The sequence below is a fragment of the Perca flavescens genome, chromosome 14 (genome assembly GCF_004354835.1).
Source record: "Perca flavescens isolate YP-PL-M2 chromosome 14, PFLA_1.0, whole genome shotgun sequence".
NCBI classification, from domain to species: Eukaryota; Metazoa; Chordata; class Actinopteri; order Perciformes; family Percidae; genus Perca; species Perca flavescens.
The window spans coordinates 8,231,174-8,256,315 of NC_041344.1; the positions used below are offsets into that span (position 1 = coordinate 8,231,174).

Below are 25,142 nucleotides of genomic sequence, written 5' to 3' on the forward strand. Positions count from 1 at the left end.
ATAAATTACCAAGAGTTTGTAAAAATAGTCCCATTACAGTTACCAAAACAACGTGTTTCATTATTAGTTTCATTCTGGACACAGACCTGTCTGAGTTTTTTAATTATTCTTTTTTTCATCCTGTATTTATCCAGGCAAGTCATTTAAAACACATATACATTTACAATGGCAGCTTTGCAAAAGGCAAAGCCTCTTAAGGGAGGGTGTAAGGGCTAATAGAGAAATATCATATTGTCAGTTAAAAAGATGACAGCAAACATCCAAACATTTCCAACACCTCCACTACTTCCACCCAATCACAGCAAGCAGAACAGAAATGACATACAGTCTAGCACACAAGCATGGTGTCAAACGACGACAGAACACGAGCAACAAACACAAGCACTAATTCAACATGCAGAGCTAAACAGCAGCAGCAAGACAACAACAATCAGCATGGGGCAACAGTAAACAGCAGACAGATAATGGGGAGGGAATGCTTGTGGTTCCCAAAACAGCCGCATGTATCAGAGAGAAGGTCCATAACAGAGTTGTTAAAAGCTGACATGAAGATACAAGTTTTCAGCTTTAGTGGTTTTTTGCAGATAGTTCCAGTCTTTGGCTGCAGCAGACTGTAATGACGACAGAGAGAAGACAGTATTTGTTTTGGGAACTTTGAACAGAATATGATGAGAAGAACGTGTGTCAACTTCTATCGCTAATGAAACAAACAGTGGTGGACTCTTAAGACTCTTTTCACATTGTGATGAACAAAGTTTTACTAGAAACATAAATGCCAAAAAGTTTCCTATCAGAACAGTTAATGTGATATGAAGTTATGCACTGAGGAGATCAGATTACCACAAGATCTAAAACCACTTCTGTATCAAAGAGCACAGCACAGCAGGTCATTCCCATCTACCTGTTACCTGCTTTAGATCAGACACATTAGATGACAGTGGTGACCATTATTGTTGGGAGAAAAACCCAAAGAATCTGTTGACTTTCTCTCACATTGACTTTGTCAAGGAGAGCAGTAACAGTGGTGCTGACCAGAGTTTGACTTTCATCCTTTCCCACCAGCTCCATACCTGCTGTAGGACACCACAGCTAAACCCTGTCAGGCTGCACCGAGCAGATGGGACCTGCATTACATCATCTCATCACTTCTTTCTAAAAGAATCAGCTCATGGAAATGCTACAGAGAAAAACTCTCTCAGGATTTCATTGATACTGTAGATGTTCATTTAAGAAAGGAACACATGACGGCAGTCATTCTTGGATCAATAAGCTCGGACGACATTAAGTTGATACATTTGTCTTTATTGTTTTAACACACAGAGAATATCAGCATTACTGCAAGCAACACAAGATGGACTTTCAACTTGTGATGAATCTGTAGAGAGAGAGAGAGAGAGAGAGAGAGAGAGAGAGAGAGAGAGAGAGAGAGTAGCAGAGAGCAGACTGAGATCAGTATCAGAGTGAAACCAGTAGCAGAGTCCCAGTGAGTCAGGTCAGGACTGGGAACACTGGTCTCTCCTCAGTGTCTCTGAGAGCGGAGTCTGGGAGCCCTGGGTGGCCTCACAGGTCACAGAGCCCACCTTCTCCCACTGGTCTTTAGGGAGCCTCAGGGTGCTGCTCCAGCTGTATTTGCCGTCCTTCCCCAGCACCCCGGGGCTCCTGCTCTCCTCCCAGCTGCTGCTGCTGCTGCTGCCGTCCACCTTCCAGGCCAGACTCCAGTCTGAGGGGAAGCCCTTGTTGGCCAGGCACATGAGCGTGGCCTTCCCCTTCAGCAGCTCCTCACTGGAGGGGGGCAGCACCGTCAGGGTGGGGCGGACATCACCTAGGAGACACCAATCAGCTTAGAGGACAGGGACCACACAGCTGTCAATCAACCAGCAGACACTTGGACACCTTGACTGTGTGAGAGTTGGTTTTCTCCTTTAAGGAGTTTCTGTCAGATGGTTTTTCTGCTCCACCAGTCACTCACTCACACATTGTTTCACTTCCCTTTAAGAAGCCTCTCATGTAAATCAGCACAGAGAGAATCATCTACACAATGAGCTGATATATATCTAACTATACACTGGAAATAAAATGTCAACTTTTGGACAAATCTTTAAACCTCCAAATCAAGATCATCACCAACCTAACTATACATTACTTTAAAGTATTTAGTGTAATAGAAAACAATCCAGAAAATGAGCTGACAACATCAAATGTTCTTCATGTGGATTTCGATCATCATTACCAAACTGTTCAAATAGTTTTCAAACTTTGAAACAATACATGACACAGTAAAGAGATGTTGCACATTTTCAAATACCGATCTTTATCTTTGCTCTGTTCAATTCTTTGAATATTTGATTCTTCATTTGCTTTAAACAGTTATCATTGATGTGGAAAATGAAAAATGAATCTTGTAGAACAGTTTTTCAGTTTTATCTTTTCCAAACTTCAAGTCATTTAAATTTCAGTTTGACAGAAATGTGTAAAGAAATGTTTAGTGAAGCTGCTCTGAGTTAGTCTCCACGATAAAGGAGGACAAATTAAAACATGAATACATATACATTTTATCAACTGTACACAGAATTTAAAACATTACTTTACAATATTTCCAATATAGTTTGTAGTATTTGTGCAGAAACTTACTTCCAACATTCAGTCTGGTTCCTCCACCAAAAGTCCACCACAGTGATACAAAGTCATTGAGCCTCCGTACAAAAACCTCTCACTGTAGAGAGACACGGCTCTCTGACTTTGTCAGACTGAACTAAACCTACAAGCCCTCAAGATGCTACTTTACCATTAAAGTTGGAAATAATGATTTATCCTCTGACTCAAGATTTCATTTTCTTACAATGAACTTTACAATTTTCTATTTCAACAGCAGACCTTTGCCTTTTAGTGCAAAATATTTGTGTAAAATTATGGATTCATATTTCACAAATCTGGAAAGTTAAGAGTGCAGAAAGTAACGGAAGAAAAATAGCTCCTGAAATAAAAAGTTTAAAAGTTTGACTTACTTCCAACATTCAGTCTGGTTCCTCCACCAAAAGTCCACCACAGTGATACAAAGTCATTGAGCCGCCGTACAAAAACCTCTCACTGTAGAGAGACACGGCTCTCTGACTTTGACACAAACAAACTCACCAAAATGAGGCTGTTATGAAAAGAGAACTGACAATAACACAGTGCTGCAGATTTCCTTAATGCATGTTTTTGGTATATGTTAAATGTATGTAATTTCTTCTCTTGCAATTAATTTAAATAAGAGAGAAGACATTAGATTAGATTGACTTTATTGTCCACCTCAGTGGAGATTTGTGTTTGCCTTCTCCCAAAGTACAGGAAAGGTAAATACAATGCACATAACACAGCACACCATTAAAAATATACAGAATATACAGAATACTGTAGGGAGCTGCTCCCCCCGCGACCCGACACCGGATAAGCGGACGAAGATGGATGGATGGATACAGAATACAATATACAATAGTGTAAATGGGCAGGTAGCAGCAGATAAGTTCTATAAATAATTCAAGTATATAAATAACAAGTGTTCCCTGATGCAGTCATTCTGTGTTCAATTGCTGTATGGAATAGGATATAAAATACTTTTTACATGTTCCGGCTGGTCCTTGGGACCCTAAATCTAACATTTTCGAAGAACATTTGTAAAGAAGTCCAAGTGGTATTGAAACATTCCTAATCAATACTCTGATAAAGTGATTGATCCATTGATGAACAGCATCATCAGAGTAATCCAAGTCCCTGTTGGAGTCAGTCAGAGCATTTCCATAGAGAGCCACTTTGCATCAGCAGCACCATGCTCCAGTGCTCTGGGAGAGTTTATAGTCCTGAGAGTTGAACACTGGATGACTGACAGCTGTCCTTCATGACAACAGAAGACACAGAAATCCTCCTCATCAAAAACATGACTTTGATCTCCGTCCTCATCTGGACTCTCCTCTGCTGCTGCTTCACAGGTAAAGTCCAGAGAATCAAACTCCTCTCCTCTATCAACATCCGTCCCTCTGAAATGAAGCCGACTAAACCGTGACGCTGCTTTATGTTTTTGTCTCTGTATCCTCAGAGTCCAGAGGCCAGGTCACAGTGACTCAGCCTGGAGCAGTGAGCTCTGCTCTGGGAGGCTCCGTCTCCATCAGCTGTAGGACCAGTCAGGCTGTTTATTTTTCTAGCCCGTACCACCTTTTAGCCTGGTACCAACAGAGAGATGGAGAAACTCCTAAACTGCTCATTTACTATGCTAGCACTCGACAATCAGGGATTTCAAATCGTTTTACAGGCAGTGGATCAAACTCTGACTTCACTCTGACCATCAGTGGAGTCCAGACTGAAGATGCAGCAGTTTACTACTGTCAGAGTTATCACAGTGGGGGTGTGTTCACACAGTGAAAAAGCGTCGTACAAAAACCTCCCTCAGTCAGACTGAACAGAAACTGAACTGACTGCTGCAGCTGGAAGCTACTGCAGAGACTGATACACTTCACTGAGGACACACACACACACACACACACACACACACACACACACACACACACACACACACACACACACTGTTTAAATACATTTCCTAATACAATCATGTACATGACGTGAACGTCCTCTATCTCTTTATATTTCTCACTGATCCCTCAGCTGAATGGATTAATACATCGTCAGCATCAGTATCAAGCATGTGTTCAGAGTCCACAACCATAAAATCTATTTGTATGCAGATTACATTTGATTTAACAATATAATACAATTAGTTTCCCCTCTTGTAGACCATAATCGTATCAGGGATTAAAGCATGTTTTCTGCCTCCTATCACTTCCCTCTGAAATGTACAGAAAAATCAGTTGCTCACTTTGTAATGAAGGCACATAATCACAGTGAGGGACTTCCCTGAATATCTGAAATCTAGAAATCCCCTCCTTAACATTTGTAAATGATCAGACAGCTCATCAGATCCCTCCTGTGCACCGTGCACAGATCTCTGATCAACAAGTAAAACAAAGTCTGTTTCAATCCCAGCATCACTGATACACATGTTGAATAGAAACCAGTGTGTTGATTCTCTTGTAGATTACCACATCTGGACAGATGTCTTTTAGTGGAACAGACTGGAGGATGATCAGGGCTTCTCTCCCTCTGTGAATTGACTTTTAAAAACTGGTTCTGTTGTTGATTTGTCATTCATATTTGTATATACAGTACAGGCCAAAAGTTTGGACACACCTTCTCATTCAATGTGTTTCTTTATTTTCATGAATATTTACATTGTAGATTCTCACTGAACTATGAATGAACACATATGTAATTATGTACTTAACAAAAAAGTGTTAAATAACTGAAAACAGGTCTTATATTTCAGATTCCTCAAAGTAGCCACCCTTTGCTTTTTTTGATAACTCTGCAAACCCTTGGTGTTCTCTCAATGAGCTTCATGAGGTAGTCACCTGAAATGGTTTTACCTTCACAGGTGTGCTTTGTCAGGGTTAATTAGTGGAAGTTTTTCCCTTATTAATAAAAAAGCAAAGGGTGACTACTTTGAAGAATCTAAAATATAAGACATGTTTTCAGTTATTTCACACTTTTTTGTTAAGTACATAATTCCATATGTGTTCATTCATAGTTTTGATGCCTTCAGTGAGAATCTACAATGTAAATAGTCATGAAAATAAAAGGAAACGCATTTGAATGAGAAGGTGTGTCCAAACTTTTGGCCTGTACTGTATATCTTTTTTCTTGCTTTTTAAACTTTTACTGACTGACTTCATATTTCACCCTTGTTGGAATCCACTAAACTAATGTTACTAATCTTACAAAACTATTATTACAATTGCACCATTTTTCTATCATGTATAAATGCATGATGGAGAAACTGAATCGTTTTTGTTTATATATGTATGGCTGAGATTTAAAAATAGAAGAATTTCCATCCTTCTTATTTTTTACCATGACTCGTCATCCTAGCTAAAAAGTGGCTTTATTCTCTTTACAAAGCACTGATAACATTTTAATGAAAAATAACAAAATGCTTATGAACCTGCGCACCCTTAAAAGTGTTGGTATGTTAGTCCATGTCAAACATTTCTGGCCTTAACCTTTCTTTTACATGTTTCTATAATAAGTGTTGTATGGGAATCACCAAGTCCCTGTTGGAGTCAGTCAGAGCATTTCCATAGAGAGCCACTTTGCATCAGCAGCACCATGCTCCAGTGCTCTGGGAGAGTTTATAGTCCTGAGAGTTGAACACTGGATGACTGACAGCTGTCCTTCATGACAACAGAAGACACAGAAATCCTCCTCATCAAAAACATGACTTTGATCTCCGTCCTCATCTGGACTCTCCTCTGCTGCTGCTTCACAGGTAAAGTCCAGAGAATCAAACTCCTCTCCTCTATCAACATCCGTCCCTCTGAAATGAAGCCGACTAAACCGTGACGCTGCTTTATGTTTTTGTCTCTGTATCCTCAGAGTCCAGAGGCCAGGTCACAGTGACTCAGCCTGGAGCAGTGAGCTCTGCTCTGGGAGGCTCCGTCTCCATCAGCTGTAGGATTAGTCAGAATCCTAGATATCTATCCTGGTACCAACAGAGAGATGGAGAAACTCCTAAACTGCTCATTTATAGTACTAGCACTCGACAATCAGGGATTCCAGATCGTTTTACAGGCAGTGGATCAAACTCTGACTTCACTCTGACCATCAGTGGAGTCCAGACTGAAGATGCAGCAGTTTACTACTGTCAGAGTTATCACTATATCAACAGTCAGCAAGTGTTCACACAGTGAAAAAGCGTCGTACAAAAACCTCCCTCAGTCAGACTGAACAGAAACTGAACTGACTGCTGCAGCTGGAAGCTACTGCAGAGACTGATACACTTCACTGAGGACACACACACACACACACACACACACACACACACACACACACACACACACACACACACACACACACACACACACACACACACACACACACACACACACACACACACTTCTTTCTTAACCATGAATTTCCTTTATCACCACTAAAAGTAGCGCTTTTCCTTTTGGAAGCAAGGGAAGATTCTTATAAAACACTTCAAATATGCTTTTCAATAAAACATAAAAGTACATATAACATAAAACATATTTAAAAAATCCTAAACTACAAAAGCCACACTAAACCATTTGTTCCCTATAAAAGGTTTTCACAGTGTCCACTTAAGTCCAACTGGAGACACTCCCAAAGATCAAAACTCCTGACTTCAGATCCACAGTCAACTTCACTTATAAGTCTGTAGTGAGAAAAAATAAATCAAGATGTTTATGACCTCCTCGTTATATAGGCCTGTATAATCTCATTGATATTGGACGGTGCCTGACCATGTAGGGCTCTAAAACTGATAACAGGTATCTTGAAATTGATTCTAAATTTACTCGAGAGACTGTGAAAAAAAATCAAGACAGATGTGATATGCGATCTCTTCAAGGAGCTAGTAAAAAGCCTTTAAACCTGTTGGTAGTGGTTCATGGACGTGAAAGACAAGTAGTAACAACAGTGTAAATAGATGAAAGAAATGTAGAAATGATCGTCCTCATCTTAGATCGAGGCAAAGTGGGCCAAAGTTTAACAATGAATAAGTCAAAAGTCAACAAGGTCAACAGAATCATAGGAAAACTGTAATAACTGAAATGTAATAATAAATAGGAAATGCATTTCAAGCATCTTTTCAGAGTGACACCACCGTCAAACAGCCTGTACGCCGATGATTTCTCAATTATACATGACTAAACATTTTCTCTTCTTCATGTCCATCATGTGATCAGTTATTAAAACAACTCTTCTGTCTGTACTCCCCTCTTCAATTTTTAAAAAGGATCAATTATAGACTTTGGAGTTCACCTTTTCACCAAACTTAAATTCAGTATTTAAATTAAAGTAGATTCCCTGGCTAAAAGAAATAAAGTATGGTGAAACAGAATACATTGTCCCAATCATCCACTAAATGATTATCTGCAGAATGAATAAACATTATCACAACCTATTTCCTGGTATGAATCCTGTCATCCCACACTCAAGAGTGCATTGAATAGATATTTGGCACCTCGTTAACCATCTGTAGTAAAAAACAAACTATAGATGTAAAAATACCCACAAACAGAATCAACGTTCTGTACTTCCTTGGTGGAAACTAAATGAAGTTTTCATGACAAGATTTTACCATTCATCCGTAGCCCATTATGTAGTGACACATTTAATTAGTCAAAGTAAAAGGGGAAACAGCATGACATGTTGAGGACAGCTACAGTTCACTGACTCTGTGTGTTTGCATATGTGTCCTGCCTCTCTGCTCCCAGCCGTTAAGAGGCCAGTGTTGATCAGTGACTGTCCAGGACTTTCAGAGTCACTGACACGCCGGCAGCACGATGATGATGTCACTGATTCTACTGCTGGCCACCCTGGGGCTCCTTGTTCAGGGTGAGACTCTCTTCTGAAATCTTTGCTTCAGGATGCAACCAGGTTGACCTCAATGATGTTCTGCTATGATGGAGAAAGACTGGAACAAGCAGCATTTACCTTCTTCCATCTCTTCTCCATGTTAAAGAAATGAGACTCTTCTGTTTGGATGTTGATCATCTTTCTCCAAGCTGGATTTGTCTCAATAACCCTTCTGCTCTTTTTCATGTTTTCCAGGTTCATCAGGAGAAATCATCCTGACTCAGTCTCCTGGATCTCAGTCTGTTGCTCCAGGACAGTCTGTCTCTATCAGATGTAAAGCCAGTTCAACTGCTAGTACTTACCTGCACTGGTACCTTCAGAAACCTGGAGAATCTCCTAAACTTCTGATTTATCGTGCTACAACTCGTCACACTGGAGTTTCGGACCGTTTCAGTGGAAGTGGATCTGGAACTGACTTCACTCTGACCATCAGTGGAGTTCAGACTGAAGATGGAGGAGATTATTACTGTCAGCAGAGTAACAGCTTCCCGTTCACACAGTGATACAACGTCGTACAAAAACCTCCTCAGCTGGAGAGGAACTGATCTGACTCAACAGCTGCACAGAAACTACACCACTAGACATACATATTAATACAGTATAACAAATACAAGAAGAAGAAAGTGTAACACAATCATGCACATGTAGAATTTCCTAAAGTAAGTAATTTTATTGATATGTTTGTTCTGGCAGGTTTTGAAACAGTGCCCTCAAAGTCAGGTCCAATGAGCGTTGTGTAAATTAGATTAATTCTCAATTAATGAGACAGGGTAATACTGGTGATGAAATATTGACCTAAAAATGTATAGTTATTCAGATAATGACATATCTTTTTTTCAGTCTTTTGACAGATTATTTTTACAACAAATGAGTTTTTCAACAAATATATTAAATGTTAAATTGAATGAAATCATTCTAAATCAAAACATAACTATAATAAATAGAATTAAACTAATTAAAGGGTTTAAAGTTATATTTTAGTGAAATACATCATATTATATCAAATACATCATATGATATCATACATATGTATTACAGTGTTTCCATCAGTTTCATATTAACTTTCATACAGTTGATTAAAGGTTTAGTATTTTATGTACATTCAATGCATCTTCATGTAGACTTTTGTTATTTTCATACATTTTTTTATTATTTAGGTATTCATTTCAAACTCTAAAACCATTTACATTAAATGATTTGCAGATGTATTGACAGGATTTACATATTGTTTTGATACAAATGAAATATTTACAAAATAGGAATCCTGATTTATCTCAGGTGAAGATATACATGCATTACTTTAAATAAAAGGGTTGAACTTTGTTAGAATACTTCAAATATAAGCAGATTGTTTTTTTGACGATGATTAATGACATACTACAAAAATGTTGGATTGCAAAAACACTAACCTGTGCGATAAGAACATTGTAAAGCAGCACATTAATAACTCAATAATAAAACACTATTGGTTGTTTTTCTGGTGTTCTTCAAGAAACCTGCAACACTTAAACTTAAACACTTAAATCTTTAGTTTATAAATGTCAGTTCAGAATCACGCTATAAATATATGTTGACGATGCTCTACAATTTATTTCAAATTCTAACAACTCTATTGAGTAACTTAGACTACATTTTTAAATCATTTCATGAAAAATGTCCCCCTTTCATCCGCCATTCACACCATGTTCATACCTAAATTTAGATAATAATGTTAAACAGAGAAACTGTCAGGTCAACCTCATAGAGTTATGATGTAATCCTGGAGTTTATTAATGAGACTGTCACCATAAATCTTACTGAGACATGGGTTATGTCATCTAAACTCAGAAAACACACTGGCATGACCGCTTGCACACAAATCCTTAAAATGACAGATGTGTTGTATTTTGTATGTATATTTTTGAAATTTTTTTATATTTCTCTTGATATGGACATACTTCTGAGTCTGAAATAAAGATTTATTTTTTATAAACTTCTATATATAAACATATAGGTGAAGGAAAAATGTTGTTAAATAAAGATGCAGACTTTTTCCTATGAATCATGTTTTATTGTCTTACAGCTTTAACAGCAAAATGATTATTACAACAAATAAAGCATTTCTATTTTAAGTTGAATACTGTTAAATTGGTCTGATGCCAGAAAGAGAGAGAGAGAGAGAGAGAGAGAGAGAGAGAGAGAGAGAGAGAGAGAGAGAGTAGCAGAGAGCAGACTGAGATCAGTATCAGAGTGAAACCAGTAGCAGAGTCCCAGTGAGTCAGGTCAGGACTGGGAACACTGGTCTCTCCTCAGTGTCTCTGAGAGTGGAGTCTGGGAGCCCAGGGTGGCCTCACAGGTCACAGAGCCCACCTTCTCCCACTGGTCTTTAGGGAGCCTCAGGGTGCTGCTCCAGCTGTATTTGCCGTCCTTCCCCAGCACCCCGGGGCTCCTGCTCTCCTCCCAGCTGCTGCTGCTGCTGCTGCCGTCCACCTTCCAGGCCAGACTCCAGTCTGAGGGGAAGCCCTTGTTGGCCAGGCACATGAGCGTGGCCTTCCCCTGCAGCAGCTCCTCACTGGAGGGGGGCAGCACCGTCAGGGTGGGGCCGGCTCGACCCACTGCAGAGAGAGAGAGATTAATAAAGTTGATATGAGGTCAACTAAACTCTAGCCTGTTGGCTGCAGCAGAGGAGGCTACTAGTTCTGCTGCTCTTCCCCAGATTGGATCAAACTGGTCTTAAAATGTTTCACTTCCCTCTCTGATCTCGGTAACCATGGCAACAGACAGGCATCACTGCTGAACCATGACAACAGACAGGTTTCAGTACTAACGATAAAAAGTTCAAACTGGCTCTCTTTTACTAAACTTTCAGTTTAATAGTTCAAAATAATCCACATAAGATGGAGATTGTGAGGCTTTTACTGTTTTAACTTTCTTACACATTTCTTGTCCTAAACAAAAACCTCATTAATGATATTTCTTTGTTCTGTTCATGTAAGCAGGAATCATCACTGAACAGACTTTTTCATTACTGAAAATATCTAAATTAATATTGTTAACTACTGAATTACTTTTTCAAACTCATAAAATTCTCACAAAAATATGTCGATTAGCTTCAAAATCATTATTCTGGGAGAAAGATGGAGTAATACTTATTCACATCAAACACTGAACCAAAGATTATCAGCAGAGTTCTTGAGCCAGATTATAAAATCTTTAACTTTCACAAATATTTTCTTCACACAGACTAATGCTGAGTAGTTTTCTACAACGAACTGATAAGACTTTAGAAAGTTTTAGTGCAACAAGATTATTCATCAGGAGTGTTTTTTTGTTGGGTTAACGATGCTGTAAAGCCGTTAAGAATTGCTGCAAATATAAGAAATTTTAGATATCTGACTAAATGTTGTAGTAAGCTCCACAATTATGAAGCTCAAATAGAATATATATACACATTTTGATTATTAAAGGAGTCTAATGTACTTACAGTTAACATTCAGTCTGGTTCCTCCACCAAAAGTCCACCACAGTGATACAAAGTCATTGAGCCGCCGTACAAAAACCTCTCACTGTAGAGAGACACGGCTCTCTGACTTTGACACAAACAAACTCACCAAAATGACGCTGTTATGAAAAGATAACTGACAATAACACAGTGCTACAGATTTTCCAGAATTCATGTTTTGATATTTATATTACATTTATATTATTTATTCTCTTGTAATTAATTTAAATAAGACAGAAGACATTAGAGTAGATTGACTTTATTGTCCACCTCAGTGGAAATTTGTCTTTGGCTTCTCCCAAAGTACAGCAAAGGTAAATACAATGCACATAACACAGCACACCATTAAAAACATAAAGAATATTCAGAATACAATATACAATAGTGTAAATGGGCAGGTAGCAGCAGATAAGTTCTATAAATAATACAAGATAGCAAATCTTATAAAATAACAAGTGATCCCTGATGGAGTAATTCTGTGTTCAATGGCTGTATGGTATAGGGAATAAAATACTTCTTGGAAATGTTCCAGCAGGTCCATGGGACCCTAAATCTAACATTTACTATACTCTGATAAAGTGATTGATCCATTGATGAACAGCATCATCAGAGTAATCCAAGTCCCTGTTGGAGTCAGTCAGAGCATTTCCATAGAGAGCCACTTTGCATCAGCAGCACCATGCTCCAGTGCTCTGGGAGAGTTTATAGTCCTGAGAGTTGAACACTGGATGACTGACAGCTGTCCTTCATGACAACAGAAGACACAGAAATCCTCCTCATCAAAAACATGACTTTGATCTCCGTCCTCATCTGGACTCTCCTCTGCTGCTGCTTCACAGGTAAAGTCCAGAGAATCAAACTCCTCTCCTCTATCAACATCCGTCCCTCTGAAATGAAGCCGACTAAACCGTGACGCTGCTTTATGTTTTTGTCTCTGTATCCTCAGAGTCCAGAGGCCAGGTCACAGTGACTCAGCCTGGAGCAGTGAGCTCTGCTCTGGGAGGCTCCGTCTCCATCAGCTGTAGAACCAGTCATAGAGTAGATGATGGAGAGGACCTATCCTGGTACCAACAGAGAGATGGAGAAACTCCTAAACTGCTCATTTATGTTACTAGGAATCGACAATCAGGGATTCCAGATCGTTTTACAGGCAGTGGATCAAACTCTGACTTCACTCTGACCATCAGTGGAGTCCAGACTGAAGATGCAGCAGTTTACTACTGTATGGGGGAATTCTTAATCAACAGCCAGTGGTTGTCCACACAGTGAAAAAGCGTCGTACAAAAACCTCCCTCAGTCAGACTGAACAGAAACTGAACTGACTGCTGCAGCTGGAAGCTACTGCAGAGACTGATACACTTCACTGAGGACACACACACACACACACACACACACACTTTTTACAACAAAATGTAGACACACCACGATCAAATTTTTAGAAAAGATATTTATTTAAACAAATCAACCTAAATTAAAGGGTTAACTTAAGTAATGTATGGGCTGTGGATATTAGTAAAGTCATTCATGTGTAATGTGCATGAGTGGTAAATATGTGTGTGCGGGTTGTTACAAAGGTTGATAGGAGCAGAGTAGAGAACTAAAGCAGAGTGGAGAGTCAGCCAGAGAGAGGGCTGCACTGCATCCAGACTTAAATAACCTCCTGCTACTGGGAACATCTAGCCTGACAAGCCAGACCCACATCCAGATGTTGGGTCTGGGAACTCACCATTGACAGGGCTCAATCCGAGGGACGTTATAAACAGTTGTCTTTCATTCCCTCTGCACGTAACAGGATAGCGCTACAAACAAGCAGAGCAACGAAGAAGGTAGCAAAGTTTTTGCCGTATCCGGTCGGCAAAACTCGGAACACATCTTCCTTTTTTAAGAATGACTTCAGTGCCGTTCTTTGTTCTTTTCTCAAAGAACAGCTGAACTCCAAGTCTTCCAGAAGACCTCTGTTCCCAGCAGCAGCAGCCATAAGCCCCGCCCACCGAGTCTGTACATGATGTGATTGGCCTGACCAAGTGCCTAGACCCCCCTGGCTGCAAAATAAATTTGCTGCCTCTAGGGTGCGTCTAGATTTCTAGGCTAGGGAACATCCTCAGCTGTTCCCAGTTGCTCTAACCATCACCTGCAGAGAGAGCACAGACAGCTGAATCACCATCCATTCATACAGTGCGGTTCTAAATTGAATTACACCCTGGGCGAGACCCCCTTCGAGCACATAGTAGTTTTTAAAAGACAGAAAATACAGATTATTTTGTTGCTGCATTATGACATCACTATCACTCCATTTGACTTCAATATCCCTAAAAGCATGTTCTGAGTGTATTTATATCAATATGGTTGTTAATACTCAGGTGTCCACTTATATATAAATTATGTGAAAATGTACCCCAGCACATACAGTAATGCTATGCGACGTCCCATACTGTAACTTTTTTCATGTAAAATGTGAATATGTCAATGGATATTCCAAATATATTTAAAACTTAGCCTATAATGAACTATGTGTGGAGCTAATTCTCTGCTTTGGTAGGACTGGCGATCACACTGACACACACACACACACACACACACACACACACACACACATCCGTGGCCGTGCACGCCGTTCCTCCTTGTGAATCCTAAATATAAGTATAACAGCGTCTTTTTTTTTTTGCAAAGTTGGATTGCTTTCGTGACCTTCTACTATCTAGTCTACTTTTAGTTTTTTTTTTTTTTAAGTGCTCGTGCCGCCCCCCCATGTGTCATGAAAAATGCCGCCCCAGGCGGCTGCCCGCTTCGCCCTTGCCAAAAACCGCTACTGCATTCATATCATCATTCATTACGGCGAGGTGTTCTTTCTGCCGGGCTTTTGGCCTGTTGCATCTCCAACGGAGCCTGAGGTGGACTGTGCATGGGAGGGGCATCCTCTTCCCTGAGGCAGGCCTAAACCTGACCGCATACCGCGAGGTTTTGCTGCGGGGTCTTCAGCTGGGGACCACCGCTCATTGACGTTTCGCCCCTTAACCCAGAACATCTCCTGGTGGGGCGGGGCAGTGAACAGGGACGTCTCCCTGACACCCCCTGCAGCAAAACCTAATTAGATGTTACTCCCCGAGTCTTGTCTCGTCGTTTCAGCCAGAGCCAGTGGATTGCTTTCTCCGCTTCCTCCGAGAGCTCTTTGGTGGATCTGCTCAGTGTGGCTCCACGTAGTCCCAGCTCCTTGAGCAGACGTGATGTTGATCTGCCCACAAAGCCTCTGGCCCCCACCTCCGCCGGGTACAGCCTCACACTCCATCCACTTTCTCTGCACTCCGCGACCAGATCTGCATACTTCGCCTCACGTAATAATCTCATGTTCTTATGTGATTCTTGCCAAAGAATCAACAGGAGCCATTTTGGAACTTATACAAATAATAAATAAGAAATCCTATAACTGCTTCCATATACAGTATATGCTAAAACACAATTTCTCCTACATGCAACTCAACAACCCAACAACTACATTGAGATTATTCTTGACTTTGGAAACAGCAAAACAATCTCTTCACAACATCCATCCAGTAGCTGTTGAGCTTTCAATCATACCACATGATCTTCAGAGGTGGGACCAAGTCACTGTTTTGCAAGTCACAAGTAAGTCTCAAGTCTTTGCACTGAAGTTCCAAGTCAAGACTACCAAATCCCAAGTCAAGTCCCAAGTCATACACTTTGTATTTAGAGTCCTTTAACAAGTCAAAATGCAATCTTCAAATGTAGACAACAGAGTAGTAGTACATTTCATGCACAAATCATCAATGCCTTTTTAAAACAAGTTTCATCACGTGCTACTGAACATAATAACACTGACACAGCAGTTTAATACTTTCATAAAGTATTATGTCTAAATGAAATAAAAAGATAAATGTAAAAAAAAAAAAAAACACAAACATAGTGTGGCAGTCTGCCAGAAATAGGTCCTAGAGTTCTATAGTGAAGTTACTCACTTTATGGAGGAATAATCTGTGTCTGTATGTGTGTGAGAGAGAATGTAACAGTTTGCATAAAACAACATCAACGAAGGAATCAAAGGTTTCATTCACCCACAAGGTTCTGTTACTAAGGGTTACCCCAAGATTTCTCTGCTATAAGCTATTAGCCATTTACTTTTCGTACGTTTCAGGTTAAAAGCAGCTTCGAATGTCGAAAAGGAAACTGGAAGATGTTGCATTTTCATGTGTAATTTTCGAAGTGGATCAAGGTAATGATGCATTCATGAAGTTTTGACTTGCTGGGAATAAACAGCATTGATTCAGGAGATGAACGGAAATTTATTTTTAATGTCAGAAACTTCTGGTTGGAGTTTCTCAAGCATGTCATCTGAGATCCTCAGCCTCAGCCTTCTCTAAAGACTCATCACTGCTTTACTTGGTGAAATCTTCATATTACAAACACCCAACAATGTCAAACCTGTATTAATATTAATATAACTAATCATTTTCAAAAAAAGACCATATTACCAACTAGTAAAAACAGAACAAGAATGTCCACAAGTCACTGGATCAGTTTACTACCAGACTTTTCAATATCCTCTCCATGTGAATATGTAAATATGTAGGTCCATGCTGTCAGCACTGAGGGGGAAACAGCATGACATGTTGAGGACAGCTACAGTTCACTGACTCTGTGTGTTTGCATATGTGTCCTGCCTCTCTGCTCCCAGCTGTTAAGAGGCCAGTGTTGATCATTTAGAACATACAGAGTTTACAGAATACAATATAAAATAGTGCAAAGGGGCAGGTGGCAGCAAATAAGTCTAATACAAAATACAAGAGAGCAAATATAAAAGAAATTGCAAAAGAAATGCAGTTATTCTGTGTTCAATGCCTGTTTGGCATAGGGAATAAAAGACTTCTTTTATATTCCAGCTAGTCCTGGGAAGCCTAAATCAAACATTTTGAAAGATTTGTCAAGAAGTCAAAGTGTTATTGAAAGATCCTAATCAATACTCTGATAAAGTGATTGATCCATTGATGAACAGCATCATCAGAGTAATCCAAGTCCCTGTTGGAGTCAGTCAGAGCATTTCCATAGAGAGCCACTTTGCATCAGCAGCACCATGCTCCAGTGCTCTGGGAGAGTTTATAGTCCTGAGAGTTGAACACTGGATGACTGACAGCTGTCCTTCATGACAACAGAAGACACAGAAATCCTCCTCATCAAAAACATGACTTTGATCTCCGTCCTCATCTGGACTCTCCTCTGCTGCTGCTTCACAGGTAAAGTCCAGAGAATCAAACTCCTCTCCTCTATCAACATCCGTCCCTCTGAAATGAAGCCGACTAAACCGTGACGCTGCTTTATGTTTTTGTCTCTGTATCCTCAGAGTCCAGAGGCCAGGTCACAGTGACTCAGCCTGGAGCAGTGAGCTCTGCTCTGGGAGGCTCCGTCTCCATCAGCTGTAGGACCAGTCAGAGGATAGAAAATATTTACAGGTTAGCCTGGTACCAACAAAGAGATGGAGAAACTCCTAAACTGCTCATTTACTATACTAGCACTCGACAATCAGGGATTCCAGATCGTTTTACAGGCAGTGGATCAAACTCTGACTTCACTCTGACCATCAGTGGAGTCCAGACTGAAGATGCAGCAGTTTACTACTGTCAGAGTGAACATAACATCAACAGTCAGTGGGTGTTCACACAGTGAAAAAGCGTCGTACAAAAACCTCCCTCAGTCAGACTGAACAGAAACTGAACTGACTGCTGCAGCTGGAAGCTACTGCAGAGACTGATACACTTCACTGAGGACACACACACACACACACACACACACACACACACACACACACACACACAAGACTATAAGATAAACTTTTTGTTCCACAATGTGTATGAAAAACATACATAGATGTTATCGAACAAACAACACAGCAAGGTTCCTAAAACACTAATCCCTTTAAGTAAATCATTTAATTGTAGTAAAACCAAAGAGATCCTCCCAGTCCTTCTTGACCTAGACATTAGTTTATCTATTTAAAAACTTTTTTGACGCAGTGACAAATTAATTTTTTTTATTTAATCTATTTACAACATCTCCTCAGTTTTTTTCAGAAAACATTCAGAAAAAGGTTTTTCTCATCACACCATTTTACAAACCTTTGAATCTCTGAAAGGTAGTTAGATAGATCACTGTCCTTTTTTATTAAAGCTAGGATGGCAGTATCATCAGAACATGTAATGATATAGTTGTTGGGATTATAGCTTCTATACTCATCTGTGTAAAGGGTAAAAAGGACAGGTGAACTGACTCAACCCTGGGGGGCTCCGGTGCTTCAAGTTCTCCACTCTGAGAGAGTACCATTAACACTGACCTGCTGTTTACCATTCGGTAGAAACCAGTGGTACCACCTAATAATGAGGGATGGACATTAAGGTCATTCAGCTTTTTAATGAATAGGTGGTGCTGTACCGTATTAAATGCTGAACTGAAATCTAAAATAAAACACGTTGATATGAGGTAGGGTCCTCTAAATGTTTAGATATAAAATGTACCATGGCAGTGACTGAGTCATCTGTACCTCTTTTGCCCCTAAATGCAAACTGAAAAGGATCTAATGAGCAAATGACATCTGTTTAATAGGTTGATAATGATTTTCTCAAAACAACTGGGCAGTATTCATTATAATCCTTACAGCATACCTTTTTAGGAACAGGAATAATAATAGAGCTTTTCCAAGTGGAAGGAACAACATGTGAGTCCAGAGACTTTTGGTAAATAGGACCCAAGGCCTCTGCCAGCTCTATGCTGCATCATTTCAGCAGAGACCCAGAAATGCCGTCTGGTCCAGCAGCCTTCCTAGGGCAGGTGGGTGAGAAAAGACTCTGTACTACATGTGGTCAAGATCTCGTTTTACAAGATCTCAGGTAAGATTAAAACCTGACTAGATTTCCTACTTGAGGTTTTTAATTCATCTGAAAGAGTCACATTAAGAACACTAAGACAATATGGGGCCTAAACATTGTAAGAAAAAAAGTGCCGAAGCTACTAACTACTGCACCATTCCTGGCAAAGCTGTGGTGGTGCTGTAAAAATTTTTTTGCATAGTGCTCGTGTTAGCTTTTGAACATGCGCATTTTTTTTCTTACAATATTTACATATTGTGTTAGACTTGTCTGTCAACTTTTTCCTGTTTATTATTTTCCCAAAAACCAAAATGTTGCCACACAAATGATTTAAAAGTGGCAGGGGATCTTCAATAGTAATTCCACAACTCCATCACGCTGACATCCCACATCGCCTCAGACGAGACAACTTTTCACCTCGATAAGAAGGACAAAGGCTCCTGAACCAAACATCCGTGATGTGTCTGGGAGTGAGAATCTGGTGATGTAAGCGCTCTAAATTATAATAACCCCTAGCTTGTAACCTTGGTTCTCTGAGTAAAACTATTTGTCCTTGTCATATTTCTTAACTGAAGTTTTCTTTAAATTAGTGTTAAGATCGCGTCTCCCCTTTAACTATTACCCCAATCTCAGGTCTCTGGACCTTGTCTAATGAGCGTAGTGTCTCGAAACACCCTACTCTGTACTACATGCTGGTCAATAGTGATTTTGTGGGGATTTAGTGCAGGTAATGAGTCTAGAGCCTCTATTTTATCCTACTAGAACTCGGCAGATCAAAATCTTGCATAAAAGTTATTAATTCATCTGCTTTTTCCCTCATTAAGAACACTAAGACATTTTTCAGAAATCTTGTTTCTACTTTTTACATTTATAAAACCTGTTACACAAGGAAAAAAATGATGAAGCATGAACTTTGCCGACACAACATTCCTCGCAAATATCGGGATTTATAAAGAATTTCCACGCCTAAAAATGTGCCCAGTTTTCCAAACCTTTTGAACATGCGTGTGATCGTCACTGAATCGGGTTTTTCCCAGAGTTTTGTAGACTGTGTCTTAGTGAACTCCGATGGTATCCCAACAAGGCCAATCCAACCCAGTTTTTGTTTTCCTGAACCCAACAATCCCGTTCTTTCCAAGGAGACCCAGAGCCGGTCGCGGTGCCCGGTAAGGGGCTGCCAGCAACGGGAGAGGAAGGGGATCCTCCCACACCGTGCAGCAGACGCTAAATCAGACTTTTGTCAATAAGAAGGACAAAGGCACCTGACCAAACATCCGTATTTTGAACAAACACCACAGCAAGGTTTACAAGTGGGAGGAGAATCTTGTGATGTGAGCACACTCTATATTATAATAATAAAGAAAGATGATGCTATTTATTATTTCTTCTAACTCAAACTCATCGGCCTTGGCTCTTTTTCTGTGAAGAACATAACATATAACTTATTTTCAATGACTGCAAATGTACACCCCCCCTACACATAACTATTACATATGAGGAGTTCAGGTCTACTGGACCCATTGTTAATAATTATAGGTGCTATGAAACTTGACTGTGTCCTCCTCAATGTTACATAATCAGTGTGTGTGTGTGTGTGTGTGTGTGTGTGTGTGTGTGTGTGTGTGTGTGTGTAAATATGTGTTTCTGGGTGAGAGTCTGATTGTAGGTGTGTGGGAATGTTGTCTTTCTGCACCTGCTATTCCCACACAAAGTTACAAAGTTGTTACATTTAAAGCACTTTCACCTGTTCTGATTACGTTCTAAGAAATGAGCACTAATAATATTCAGAAATCTTGTTTCTATTTTTTACCTTTTTTATAATTGAATTTCCTTGTTTTCTCACAAAAAACGAAAATGATCATATGATCGTAAATGTGATCTCACAGGGGTAAATGGCAAATATGAACCATAAATGATGTATATATTATTGGTAATTGATCTAAATCTGTTAAGTATTAAGGCTGTGTAATAAAAATATGAACACCACACAAGGGTTAAGTCTTCCAAACAGGATTCAGTTTGGATGTCCTACCTCTGTTAGGAGCACATCGATCTCACAATCACTGAATCGTGTTTTTTCCCCATTTTTTCGTTTCATGATTGGTCACCAAGGGCTTCTTAACAAGGCTGCTATGTTCACTGATTGATTAACATGGACCTTATTAGGACAAATATGGGACGATGTTGGGAGGAGCGTGAGGCTCGTGGAGAGTCACCGTATAAGGTAACGCATCCAGACGTATTCATGGTCTGTTTAGAGTCCGTGCCGAATATCAGCCCGCCCCGTGTTTATGAATCAGAATTTTGTTTTTGCGTACGAAAATTCTGAATTGAATCTACGCACCGTTTTATAAATGAGGCCCAAGGTTTGTCATACATTTCATGGAATCCCACTTTTTTTTCCATATTCATATAGGAGCAGTGGGTTTCAAATTTCTCCTTCTCCTTCCTCCTTGCCTTTCCAAATTTGCATTCGATTTTTTTTTTTTTTATATTTCTCATGGCCACAATATCCCCATTTTTAAATGCAATTTTTCTACAAACTACACACTCTTTTATTTCCTTGGAAATGTAAGATTTATTGTTTGGATACAAAGTTATAGACTTCTGAGTTAAAACGTTATCTCTACAAAATGTTACATAATCAGTTCTAGTGTCTGTTGCTTCTTCTAAGTCCAAGCTATGGAAGAGGTCCAAGTTAGTGCAGTAAAAACATCCTTTTAATGGATCCATGCCATCATTGTCCCAAATGTGGATTGTTTTTAATGGTGGTGTACTGCTTTTAAGCAGGGACTTGTAGGGTTAACTTTAGTAATTCAATGATGGGATGTGGATATCAGTGAAGATAGTATTGTGTGATGGGCGTGAGTGGACAATATACGCATGTGAGGGTGTTGTAGAGGTTGATAGGAGCAGAGTAGAGAACTGAAGCAGACGGGAGAGGAGCAAAGCTGCAGCAGAGTGGAGAGTCAGCCAGAGAGAGGGCTGCACTGCATCCAGACTTAAATAACCTCCTGCTACTGGGAACATCCTCAGCTGTTCCCAGTTGCTCTAACCATCACCTGCAGAGAGAGCACAGACAGCTGAATCACACAGCTAACTCAAGATGACACCATCCATTCATATCACATTACAATCTCATGTTCATTCTTGACTTTGGAAACAGCAAAACTATCTCTTCACAACATCCATCCAGTAGCTGTTGTTGAGCTTTTAATCATATCACATACTTTTCCTCAGCAGATGTTATTAAAATGTGGATTTTCAAATTCCCATTCCTCTCAGCATTTGTGAGACTTCTTGTCCACGTTGGCTTAGAAGTTAAAATATTCCATGAGAACTGGGTGAACTCCGTCTGCTGAGGAAGATCATGGAATTGGATCCAAAGATCTGAGACAAGACAAGACAGGGTAAAAATGCGGCTGATTCCGAGACCAAAACCTTCAAAGAGTGGTCTTGAGACCAAGACTGATATTGAGAACTACAACACTGGCCTCAGCCTTCTATAAAGACTCATCACTGCTTCACTTGGTGAAATCTTCACATTAGAAACATGTCAAACCTGCATTAATATTAATATCACTAATCATTAACAAAAAAAGACCATATTACCAAACTGGAAGGACAGAACAAAACTGTCCACAAGTCACTGGATCAGTTTACTACCAGACTTTTCAATATCCTCTCCATGTGAATATGTAAATGCAGTGGCAAGAAAAAGTATGTGAACCTTTTGGAATTTCATGGTTTTCTGAATAAATTGGTCATAAAATGTGATCTGATCTTCATCTAAATCAAGGTATTGACAAACAATGTGTCTAAAATAAACAAATTCTGATCTTTCATGTCTTTATTGAACACTCATCTTGGTGTCATTTTGACTGGGCACCCACTTCTTGGTAGAGTAGCAATAGTCCCAAAGTGTCTCCATTTGTAGATTGTTTTCCTAACTGTACACAGATGAATTTCTAAAGTCTTTGAATTAACTTTGTAACCCTTGCCAGCTTCATGTAAATCAACAACTCTTGATCATAGATCCTCTGAAAGCTCTTTTTGGCGAGGCATGGCTCACATAAGTGTGTTCTTCTTGTGCAGCACAAACTCCAAAAGTTTGAGGGCTTTTTATCAGTCAAAGTAGCTGTAGTCCACACCTCCAAACTCATTATCTTAACGAGACTCCATGTGTGCTAAAAGCTGACTCCAATTAGCTTTTTTGAGGTCATTAACTCAAGGGTTCACGTACTTTTTGCACAAGCACGATGCCGTTTTTTTAGTTGTTCTCAATAAAGACACGGAAGATTAAAAAAATGTTGCGTTTTTATTTTAGACACATTATATTTGCCAATACCCTTGACGTAGATGAAGATCAGATCACATTTTATGAAAGATTTATTCAGAAAACCATTAAATTCCAAAAGCTTCACGTACTTTTTCTTGCCACTGTATGTAGGTCCATGCTGTCAGCACTGAGGGGGAAACAGCATGACATGTTGAGGACAGCTACAGTTCACTGACTCTGTGTGTTTGCATATGTGTCCTGCCTCTCTGCTCCCAGCCGTTAAGAGGCCTGTGTTGATCATTTAAAACATACAGAGTATACAAAATACAATATAAAATAGTGCAAATGGGCAGGTGGTAGCAAATAAGTCTATTAAAAAATACAAGAGAGCAAATATTAAAAACATGCAAAATAAATGCAGTTATTCTGTGTTCAATACCTGTTTGGCATAGGGAATAAAAGACTTCTTTTATATGTTCCAGCTGGTCCTGGAAAGCCTAAATCGAACATTTTGAAAGATTTGTCAAGAAGTCAAAGTGTTATTGAAAGATCCTAATCAATACTCTGATAAAGTGATTGATCCATTGATGAACAGCATCATCAGAGTAATCCAAGTCCCTGTTGGAGTCAGTCAGAGCATTTCCATAGAGAGCCACTTTGCATCAGCAGCACCATGCTCCAGTGCTCTGGGAGAGTTTATAGTCCTGAGAGTTGAACACTGGATGACTGACAGCTGTCCTTCATGACAACAGAAGACACAGAAATCCTCCTCATCAAAAACATGACTTTGATCTCCGTCCTCATCTGGACTCTCCTCTGCTGCTGCTTCACAGGTAAAGTCCAGAGAATCAAACTCCTCTCCTCTATCAACATCCGTCCCTCTGAAATGAAGCCGACTAAACCGTGACGCTGCTTTATGTTTTTGTCTCTGTATCCTCAGAGTCCAGAGGCCAGGTCACAGTGACTCAGCCTGGAGCAGTGAGCTCTGCCCTGGGAGGCTCCGTCTCCATCAGCTGTAGGACAAGTCAGAATATTTATAGTTCTAGCTATTTAGCCTGGTACCAACAAAGAGATGGAGAAACTCCTAAACTGCTCATTAAATATACTAGCTCTCGAGAATCAGGGATTCCAGATCGTTTTACAGGCAGTGGATCAAACTCTGACTTCACTCTGACCATCAGTGGAGTCCAGACTGAAGATGCAGCAGTTTACTACTGTCTGGGTGGACATAACATCAACAGTCAGTGGTTGTTCACACAGTGAAAAAGCGTCGTACAAAAACCTCCCTCAGTCAGACTGAACAGAAACTGAACTGACTGCTGCAGCTGGAAGCTACTGCAGAGACTGATACACTTCACTGAGGACACACACACACACACACACACACACACACACACACACACACACACACACACACACACACTTCTTTCTTAACCATGAATTTCCTTTATCACCACTAAAAGTAGCGCTTTTCCTTTTTGGAAGCAAGGGAAGATTCTTATAAAACACTTCAAATATGCTTTTCAATAAAACATAAAAGTACATATAACATAAAACATATTTAAAAAATCCTAAACCACAAAAGCCACACTAAACCATTTGTTCCCTTTAAAGGTTTTCACAGTGTCCACTTAAGTCCAACTGGAGACACTCCCAAAGATCAAAACTCCTGACTTCAGAGCCACAGTCAACTTCACTTATAAGTCTGTAGTGAGAAAAAATAAATCAAGAAGTTTATGACCTCCTCGTTATATAGGCCTGTATAATCTTATTGATATTGGAGGGTGCCTGACCATGTAGGGCTCTAAAACTGATAACAGGTATCTGGAAATTGATTCTAAATTTACTCGAGAGACTGTGAAAAAAAATCAAGACAGATGTGATATGCGATCTCTTCAAGGAGCTAGTAAAAAGACTTTAAACCTGTTGGTAGTGGTTCATGGACGTGAAAGACAAGTAGTAACAACAGTGTAAATAGATGAAAGAAATGTAGAAATGATCGTCCTCATCTTAGATCGAGGCAAAGTGGGCCAAAGTT

General features: G+C 39.8%; 7 gene segments (V, D, J or C); 5 read left to right on the forward strand and 2 right to left on the reverse strand.

Moving 5' to 3' along the window:
* Window positions 1-1,281: 1,281 nt before the first annotated feature.
* Window positions 1,282-3,014, reverse strand: LOC114568590 (Ig kappa-b4 chain C region-like). The segment is given in 3 exon segments: window positions 1,282-1,822; window positions 2,632-2,707; window positions 3,006-3,014. Coding segments are annotated over 3 exon segments (414 nt in total).
* Window positions 3,015-6,306: 3,292 nt separating this feature from the next.
* On the forward strand, window positions 6,307-6,779 carry LOC114568591 (Ig kappa chain V region 3381-like). The segment is given in 2 exon segments: window positions 6,307-6,358; window positions 6,466-6,779. Coding segments are annotated over 2 exon segments (366 nt in total).
* Window positions 6,780-8,349: 1,570 nt separating this feature from the next.
* Window positions 8,350-8,995, forward strand: LOC114567730 (Ig kappa chain V-V region MOPC 21-like). The segment is given in 2 exon segments: window positions 8,350-8,451; window positions 8,668-8,995. Coding segments are annotated over 2 exon segments (360 nt in total).
* Window positions 8,996-10,536: 1,541 nt separating this feature from the next.
* LOC114568592 (Ig kappa-b4 chain C region-like) lies at window positions 10,537-11,223 on the reverse strand. The segment is given in 2 exon segments: window positions 10,537-11,066; window positions 11,199-11,223. Coding segments are annotated over 2 exon segments (357 nt in total).
* Window positions 11,224-12,755: 1,532 nt separating this feature from the next.
* LOC114568593 (Ig kappa chain V region 2717-like) lies at window positions 12,756-13,222 on the forward strand (the record flags this gene model as incomplete). The annotated part of the segment is given in 2 exon segments: window positions 12,756-12,792; window positions 12,900-13,222. Coding segments are annotated over 2 exon segments (360 nt in total), but the record flags the coding sequence as incomplete, so codon positions are not given.
* Window positions 13,223-17,147: 3,925 nt separating this feature from the next.
* On the forward strand, window positions 17,148-17,647 carry LOC114567728 (Ig kappa chain V region 3381-like). The segment is given in 2 exon segments: window positions 17,148-17,199; window positions 17,307-17,647. Coding segments are annotated over 2 exon segments (375 nt in total).
* Window positions 17,648-23,885: 6,238 nt separating this feature from the next.
* Window positions 23,886-24,367, forward strand: LOC114568595 (Ig kappa chain V region 2717-like). The segment is given in 2 exon segments: window positions 23,886-23,937; window positions 24,045-24,367. Coding segments are annotated over 2 exon segments (375 nt in total).
* Window positions 24,368-25,142: the final 775 nt, after the last annotated feature.